At 44.0% G+C, this 9,274-nt stretch overlaps 2 protein-coding genes across 2 annotated transcripts in view; both read right to left on the reverse strand.

The window, feature by feature from the left end:
- Positions 1-1,452: 1,452 nt before the first annotated feature.
- Positions 1,453-2,105, reverse strand: LOC106315171. The gene is made up of 2 exons (XM_013752924.1): positions 1,599-2,105; positions 1,453-1,515 (listed from the first exon to the last, which is right to left on the reverse strand). The coding sequence occupies exons 1-2, from the start codon at positions 2,103-2,105 to the stop codon at positions 1,453-1,455; spliced, it is 570 nt and encodes a 189-aa protein (XP_013608378.1).
- A 6,713-nt stretch (positions 2,106-8,818) lies between these two features.
- LOC106315172 overlaps positions 8,819-9,274 on the reverse strand; it is a 1,264-nt gene continuing 808 nt past the window's right edge. Inside the window, exon 2 of the mRNA XM_013752927.1 lies at positions 8,819-9,058. Within this exon, the coding sequence (XP_013608381.1) occupies positions 8,819-9,058 (240 nt within the window). The remainder of the gene's footprint in view (positions 9,059-9,274) is intronic.

The raw sequence follows: 9,274 nt of genomic DNA on the forward strand, positions 1-9,274 counted from the left end.
AAAACGATCTTTCAGAGACTTCCATAGCTCTTTAGGGTCTCTCATGTTGGCATAGTCATAAATAATACTTTCATCAAGGTGTCTTCTAAGAAAGATCACCGATTTAGCCTTTTCTTGAGGCATTGAAGTTTTATTCTCTTTAACGGTCTGGGATAGACCAAGAGATTCAAGATGAAGTTCAACATTTGTAACCCATGAAATGTAGTTGGTACCAGTGATGTCAAAAAACGAAAATGTATTCCCAGTTCTAGGGGAGAAAACAAAAATGTTGGAAGTGATATAAAATGGAGTGTACCATCATTGTTATATCTTGATCCTCCTACTAAAGAGTCAGAACTAGAAGTTCGACGAATTATGCATTTACAGAGTATAGCTTACCAGCTACCTGATGCATTTGCAGATACCAAGACGGTAACTAAATCTCATATACCAGCTGCAAATGCTCCTGCTCGTATCAAAATGCCAAATAAACAAGAAAAGAAGGATGACACACGAGAGCCAAAAACACACCTGAAGCGTGGTAAACTTGTTGGTTCTAAGGATATGAATCCTAGGAAACAGAAGAAAGCTGAAATATATGATGCACCCAAAATAGCAGAAAATATTTTGGAAGAAATAAATGACAAAGATTCTGATGAATCAGAGCATCATGAATCGAAAGATAATCATGAGATTTCTATTAATTACATCCATAACAAAAAGATATGGAAAATGAATGAAAATGATGACATTGGTGATGTTTTCTCATATCTTATGTCAAATGAGGTAAATGAAGATACCGATGATCCAGAACCGAAATCCATATATGAATGTCAAAAGAGACATGATTGGGAACAATGGAAAAATGCAATACAAGCTGAACTTGATTCGCTTAATAAACGAAAAGTATTTGGATCTATTGTGCTCACACCTGCAGATGTGAGACCAGTTGGGTACAAATGGGTTTTCGTTCGAAAGCGAAATGAGAAAAATGAGATTACGAGATACAAAGCTCGTCTAGTGGCTCAAGGTTTTTCTCAAAGACCTGGAATCGATTATGAAGAAACGTATACTCCAGTTATGGATGCAATCACGTTTAGATTCCTGATGAGTCTAACAGCTGATAAAAATCTAGAGATGCGTCTCATGGATGTTGTTACAGCTTATCTATACGGATCATTAGATACTGATATCTACATGAAAATCCCTGATGGATTTAAAATGCCAGAAGCATTAAGTTCCAAACCTAAAGAGTTATGTGCAATAAAATTGCAAAGATCATTATATGGGTTAAAGCAATCTGGACGTATGTGGTATAATCGTCTCAGTGATCATTTAACAAAAGAAGGATATGTGAATGATCCTATATGCCCATGTGTTTTCATCAAGAAAACAATATCCGGATTTGTAATAATCACGGTATATGTTGATGATCTTAACATTATCGGAACTCAAAAAGAAATACAAAAGACATCAGACTATCTCAAAGGAGAATTTGAGATGAAAGATCTTGGACAGACACAATATTGTCTTGGCCTACAAATAGAACATTCACAATGTCGGGAATTATGATTTTTGATTAGTAACTCATCGTTCTTTTCAGCCAACATGAGTGTTACCATCAATTCAGAAAATTTGGTGTACCCACATTTTCTGTAAATTCGGGATAAGACATTGTGTTCTTTGTGGAAAGTATTGTATGTCTTGTCAAGCATTTCTGCTTCGGTGACAGGGTTACCACAATATTTTAATTGTGCAACTATCCTCAAGATAGTGGAATTGTAATCTCTAACCCTTTGGAAATCCTGAAACCTCAGGGTTTTCCACTCTTCAAGAGCGTGAGGGAGATTGATTTCCTTTTGATTATCGAATCTGTCTTTCAAGGCTTGCCATAGTACTACTGGGTCCTCAACGTCTCCATAGTCGTGAGTTAGATTCTCATCTAAATGCTTCTTCAGGAAGATTATCGCTTCGGCTATATGCTCGGGTGGCGATTTGTTACCGAATTTTATCGCTTCGGTTATCTTTTTTATTACAAGATAAGGTTTCACATTTGTGACCCGCCTGACATAATTTTCGCCGGTTACTTTCAGAGCCGGGAACTGGAGTTTCTCAATGTTTGCCATTTGTATTTCTGTAGGAAGCAAATAACACTAATATAAGGGAGAGAGTTTATTATAAGGAAGAAGAAGAAGATGTAATCGTGTATTACAAATGATCGAAAAACTTCGTATTTATTGAAGAAAAATCACTGTTCATGACCGTTGGAAAAAAGGTAAAAATTTGAAATTTTTTCTTTGTGACCGTTGGGGTGAAATCGAGTGCACCGAAAATCAGTATGAAAATATCGTATTAAACGATAAATCAAATCTAATAAATTTTATAAAATTTTGATAAAAATTAAAATTATGGTGAATAAATATTTTTTTGTTATGATAATAAATTATGCGACGGCTCAGTCGGCCAGTGCAGAATAATAAATAAATTATACGGCGGCTCGGCCGACCAATTAGCAATAAACAAAATATAAGGCGGCTCAACCGACCAGTTAACAACAAACAGAAAATAAAGGCGGCTCGGCCGTCCAGTTAACAATAAATAGAATATAAGGCGGCTCGGCCGACCAATAAATTAATTAAAATATTAATAATATAGGCGGTATTCCGGCCATTATAACATAATATAAATAATAGTACAGGCTGTATACCGACCATTATAGCAGGGTATATATGATACAATAAATTTTAGAACGATCGTGCTGATAACGTGTTATAAAAAGAACTGAAATTTATTGTATCACAAGAATTTAAATAAGGGCGAAATTTTATACCCGTAGAAATAATAACACTGATACAGAAAGAAAATTTCTTATTAAGGAGAAGAGAAGTGTTTTTGGTGTGTATTATAAACGATCGTTTATATAGAAGTTAAAAAGTAGGATTTTACTGTGTAAATAGTGCAGCGGGCCCACATCGTTTTATATTTTCAACGAAATGTTAGTTAAATGTTGTTTTTTTTTTGCTAATGGAAGGTAAACAAAATTAGGATAAGTCAAGCAACATAACCATAAGATCAGCAATCTTCAACTGGTTGGTATGGCTTTTCAGATGCTTAGTCGGTATTTTTTACTTAAATGGGCCGGAAGAATTGGTCTGTAACTCGTAAGCCATTCTAGAAATCGGCCCGAATCGTTTTTTAAATACAACATTGAAATCGATAACCGAGAATTTCCCGGTTTGGTTTCTTCCCAATGAGACCAGTACATTGTGATGTGAATCACTGAATCTAAAAAAACACCAGGAATATTCACCCCATCATCGTGCGGCGCGTGAGGCGCGTGAGGCGCGTGAGGCGCGTGAGGCGCGTGAGGCGCACGTGGAACCCTTTTATTAAATAGCGAAGACAAATTATCAGAAGCTCAAAAAAGAATCCTTTCGTTAAATAGCGAAGATAAATTATCTATCAAGAGAAAGAAAAGAAGAAGAATGATGTTTGATCGGGATTCAGTCGACTAGGTTGAAAGAACTCAGAAATAGGATGACTAAGGACGTTTTAATAGATTCGAACCAAAGGGTTACAAGAGTGATACGAAAGTGAGAAAGACAGCCGAAAAAACTTAAAGCCACAAGATCGAAGAGATGACTAAAACCCTAGATCTAGCCGCTCAGTGTGTAAAATCCAAAACTCATTTTCTTGTTGCTTCCTCTTCCCCTTTTATAGGTCTTCTGTCCTTGATGCCCTAATTTCGTACCTCTTTGGGCCTTGATGCGAGAGGACGAGTATATGGGCCTGGGCAAAGTTCCCTCCAAGCCGGGTACTTCGGGACGGCTTAGTCTACCGGCTAAAAGTACTCTAAGGTCGAGCTGACGTCTTTAGCCGCCGAGCCGATTAAACTAATCCAACTTGCTGGATTAGAGCCTGTTATTCGATGGACCTTGTGGAGGGATGTAATCCATCTCCTACAATAAGTCCCCCCAGTTCACTTGTGAGCGACGTGGTGATCTCAGTGAATTTGTGGGTCAGGTTTATTCGGATAGCAGGCTCTAATGCAAGGGATAATCCTTCCCGTTTAGTCGTCGGTATGTGCATTTAGTCGCATGATGTTCTGTAGGTGTCTCTGGTCGCTCCGAGTTGCGCTTGTCTTGACTCGCTTACTTGCCTCTCTGTCTTTATGATGAGATACAGTTTACTCGGGTGATAGATTATTTCAGATAAAACGACCGGGATTGGTTTTGTTGGTTAACCGGGGACCGGTTTAAATCGAGACCAGGAATTGATTCCGGTCTGACTACCTGATTGAAAACCGGTTCAAGCGAGAAACTGAACCATCGCGAGTAAGTTTCTGGGCATTTAGGCGGCCTTTGAGGCCCATCTAGGCTTTCATAGACCTAATGATTGCGCTCGGAAAACGTGCCTTCGTTTTTGCTATAAATAGGTTTCTCTCCTTTGCTTTCGTCATTCTTCTCTGCAGTTTCAGGTATTCCGTTTTCTCTCCCTTCTCTCTACTTTTACTTTCTCTCTCTAGATAAGTTTTTCTTCGTATAGACTCGTTGGTATCGTTCGGCGGTTTTAGTTGTCTCATGAATTAAGGAACATGCCTTCGAGAAGTCGATTTTCGCAAGAGGAGAAAGGGAAGGACATCGCAGATTCTCCGAGTCCGACCAGAGATGCGTCAGCGACCGGCAGCCCACTGGACGATTTCGACTTGATTCATCGTGATGCTCTCCGGGACACTGAAAACATGACTCTATCTCAGCGTTTTTTGGTCGCCGATGCCCATAGGCTGATTAGTGATGAAGGCGCAGATCGCGTTGAAGTCGAGAGCAGCGACGTGAGCGGAAGTGAGAACAGAGGGGGAGACCAAAGCGATGCTGCAGCTAGTTCCGAACGTGGCGACGCTGATGCGTCTGGTTGGTCCCCGACGCCTTCGAGGCGGGTTCGCAAGAGAGTTCGTTTCGACCAGATAGACTGTCGTCCAACTATTTCTCATCCTGGTGGGATCTCCGAGGAGCTTCTTCCGCTGCCGCCTGGACTGCTGCTCGCCCCGCGGGCTCAGTCGTGGGGGAATGGGTTTGGATCCTGTGCTTCTCACCATACTGTGATGGATCTGTTAAGGGCGAACGGCGGTGCTGGCGTTACCTACATCATCCCGTCTACTGAGCAGCGTCCCTGGTCGCCTCTGGTTGGTTACTAGTGCGTGTATGAGTCCTACTTCGGGGAGCATTCGAAGCTATGGTTTCAGATCCCTCGGTTGGTGACGTCTTATGCATTCCGCTGAGACATTGCCATCTCTCAACTTTTGAACAGGTCGCTGCGAATAGTCGTAATGTTTATGGTAATGGCAGCTGAGATGGACATCTCGATGAGCGTGAGGGTCTTCGAGGAGCTGACTTTCACGAAGGCGGAGCCAAACGGAATTTTCTCGGTGAAAATGCGTTCGAGCTACAACATCTTGACCGGTCATCCAAATAAGACGCAGGATTGGCAACGTGCGTACTTTTTTGTGAAATCTGATGAACGCGCTTTCGAAGAGCCACCGGGGGACGACTACTGCGTTTTGTGGAACCAGCAACTCGGTAGAGGCTCGTCTGTTGGAGTTTTGTTTTTGTCGTTAGCTCTAACCCTTCTTATCCTTGTATTTGCAGTTCGTCACCCGAATACGATCGCCTCCCTGAGAAGTTCTTTGAGAGTGTTCAAGCGATCACAGCGCACAGTCATCTTCATTGGTTGGATCTCAGTTGAGAGTGGATACATCGCCAGCAAGCTAGGATCGCTAGAGGTAAGCCTGCTGGTTGCTTTTAGGGACTATTCGAGGTTTGCTTTTTGCGATTTTCATGTTGATTCTCTGCTTCTATAGTTGATTGGGAGTCGAGACTCCCTTGTGTTCTCGGTCCCCGTAAGTCGTGCCTTCCTTTGTTTACTTGCAAACAACAGAGACTTCTCAACAAAGCTAGAGAAATGGATGGAGTCTCGGATCTAAGCGCCCTGTTGAAAGGGAAGTTGCAATTGCTCTCGAAGAAATCGACTACAATCGATCCTCAGGGACCGTCTAACACCGGGGGCGACGGTGCTTCTGAAGGTGGTGGAACCTCCAGAGAAGGAGCCTCCAAAGAAGGAGCCTCCAGAGAGGGGGCCCCTATTGTAGTCGATGAAGGTGTCAGAGCGGAGACTTCTGCTTCAGGTCCCAAGAAGAAGAAAAAGAGCAAAAAGACTAAGGGGAGAGCGACCAACGAGGTTCCTCCCGAAGAGTCTGCTTCCCTCGATGCGACTTCCGAGGGTTCGAAGGCAAAGAAGAAGAAGGACGGGAAAAAAGGTCTCGTGGCGTGGCAGCTTCCTTTGTTGATAGAGATGAAGGCTTAGCAGAAGGGCGAGAGGGTGCTTTAGTCGAGGCGGCGCCAGATGGTCGCCCAAAGAAGAGAACTAAGTGGTATGTTGAGGCAGAGACCCGTCCTTCTACCTCCGACATGAATGCTGCTGACACGACCTTAGTCGACGTTGTTGGGGAGGACAGCGGCACTCCTGAAAACCTGTCAGAGGAGAGGAGGAAAACCAGCTCGCGAGAAGGGGGTTCTGGTGACGAGCCCGTTGCGAACGAGAGGTCTGCTCCCGACTCTTCTGCGAGAAAATGTTCTCGACCTGAAGGTTCTCTAGCAAAGAAAAGGAGGATCAAATTCCCTGATCGCGTCGAGTTTTCTTATGATGAGACAATTCCCCTAATCCTTAATCCCCTTGGATGCGCGGAACTGACGCGCCAAATTCGTGGTGGGACGAAGGAGATGCCGCAACTAGAAGATCTCTACTTCAGGGATGAATACATTGACGCTGCTTCTTCGAGAGCGCGGGTAACTGCGCTACCTTTCATCTTTTATCTCCTTGTTGATTTATTGGGTTCATCCATTTCACGTAGTCCGTGTTTATCATTCTGCAGAGTGACAGGAGCATGAACCTCCTTGTCGAGAAGTACGACAGTCATCTGAAGCAGACGATGATCCAGTTGGGATCTTCAGAGAAGCTTGCTCAGGCGAGGTTGAAGGCCATCGAGAGAGTAAGGGCGGAGCATAAGAAGGCTAACGAGAAGGCTGCGGAGGAGAAAGAAATTCTTCGAGTGAAGTTCGAAGAGCTGGAGGGTAAGCTCAAATCCGACAGAGCGGCGAAGAAAGAGCTTGCCTGAGAGAACACTCGTTTGGAGCAAGCGGCTGCGACCCTTGAGAAGGAGAAGGCTGAGCTACTCTAAGAAAAGGACGCTGCAGTGGAGAAATTGATCAGAGAGAGGCAACGCTTGAAGGACTCCCGGGGGTTGGAGGTTACTCGTGAGAGGGAAAGGGTTGAAGCTGCTATGGTCGAGAAGGCAAATCGCTGTTTTGGTCGCGTACGCAACCATTTTACTCGCGTACGCGGCCATTTTACTCGATTGGATGCCTTTTGGAAAGCCAAGAACCTGTACGGTCAAGCTTCAGGGACGAAGAAGTGCCTTGAGATAATAAAGGCCAGTGGGACGGAGATCCCACAAGAAATGATCGACGTCTTTGCTGAGCAGGAGAAAATCCATGAGACGGAGGCTACGAAACTTTGTGTAGGTCCGCTATCTGATAGCGACCTCACTCTTTCTCCGCTGGTTCTTCCTTCTCGCTTCGTCGAGGATAGGTTTAGAGCATCGTTTGATCCTTATGGATCGAAAGTAAATTTGATCAGATCGGAGACGGCTTTTCAGTTCATTACCTCGCTCGAAATTACCGAGGAGCCATCAGAAGAGCCATTGGTTGATGTCACGTCGGTCCCTGCTGAGCACGTCGAGGTCCCGGAGGGAGGTGGTCTTGATGAACGTCCAGAGAACGAGAACCTGGAGGAGGTCCCCGGAAAGGACAACCTTGAGACAGGCGACACTTCGGTTCGAGAGAAAGAGACCAAGAACATGGGCATCGAGGATCCTGTCCTCGTCTCGGATTCTTCCTCTGAAGGATGAGAAGACGAAGAGGAGGAAGACGATGGATGCTGTCCTCGTCGCGGATTCCTCCTCCGAAGGACAAGAAGACGAAGAGGAGGAAGATGATAGAGCCGAGGAGACGTCGCCACCACTTTTTGTGTTCGTGGTCTTGATAGACCCAGCTGTTGTACGACTAGACATACTTTCATTTTGTCGGTAAGTCGATGTTTTAAGCAGACTTTAAATTTGTGTGTTGTTGTCGTCCTTATCTGTACTTGCAATTTTTCTAAGTAAATTTACGTTATCTTTAGAGCCTCGCGATATACTCTCTTAGAAACAATAGATTCCTGACCATTAGCTTTTGCAAATAGATAACGAAACAAACCCGCGAAGGGACTTTATTCAGCTCTTGTCGTATTTCGATTGAGATAACGTCTAGGTGCGTCACTCTATTTTGAAAACAAGAAACTGAATCTAAGAGTGGAAGGTTCTTTCATCCGTTTTCTAAATGACAATCGAGTAATTGGGTAGCTAATCCGTTACGCGCTAGTCGAGAAAATGTAAAGATTCACTTTGTTTGGTCGGTCAATGCTCTTTGGGCATAGGTGACTCGCGACCATTGGGTCTTTAGGCTAAGTGTCTGATCAGGACATAGCTAGGCAATGGAACGTGAGTGTCTGCGTACCTCCTGCAGGAGATACGGGAGCCGTTGGGTTCGATAATCGGTATTTACTCGATTGAGGTCGAAACAAAGAACAAGATTTTGACTTTGGTTTTGTTACAGCTGCACCGGTTAAGGCTGACTACGTACCTCGGTAGAGGATCAAGCCATTCGTAGTTCGTTTTTCCCGAGTAAAAGTGGCCGTTAGAAGTGCATTTACTCGGTTTTTTTTTTTTTTGATGATGATGATGTCCCTAAGAGTAGAAACGTCGTAGATGCATTGAGTTCCATGCTCGAGGCACTTCTTCTCCGCGTGACGTTTGAAGTCGGTAGACGCCTGGTTTGACAACTTTGATGATTTTGTAAGGTCCTTCCCACCTAGCGCCGAGTTTACCGGCGTTCAGCTCCTTAGTGTTCTCGAACACTTTACGCATGACAAGGTCACCGAGTTCAAGGGGTCGGGCCCAGACCTTTTTGTTGTAGTAACTCTCTATCTGATGTTGATAGTTTTGGATTTGTAGCAGAGCTTGGTCCCGTCATTCTTCAATCTCGTCGAGGGCATCAAGCAGCATCTCCTTGTTGAGTTCGACGTACTGGAGCATTTTCGAACGTCGGAGGCTTGAAACGTTAACTTCTGCGGGAGCCATAGCCTCGGTACCGTATGCAAGAGAGAAAGGTGTCGATTTAGTCGATCCTCTTGGTGTTGTGCG

The sequence above is a fragment of the Brassica oleracea genome, chromosome C9 (genome assembly GCF_000695525.1).
Source record: "Brassica oleracea var. oleracea cultivar TO1000 chromosome C9, BOL, whole genome shotgun sequence".
In the NCBI taxonomy this organism is placed as follows: Eukaryota; Viridiplantae; Streptophyta; class Magnoliopsida; order Brassicales; family Brassicaceae; genus Brassica; species Brassica oleracea.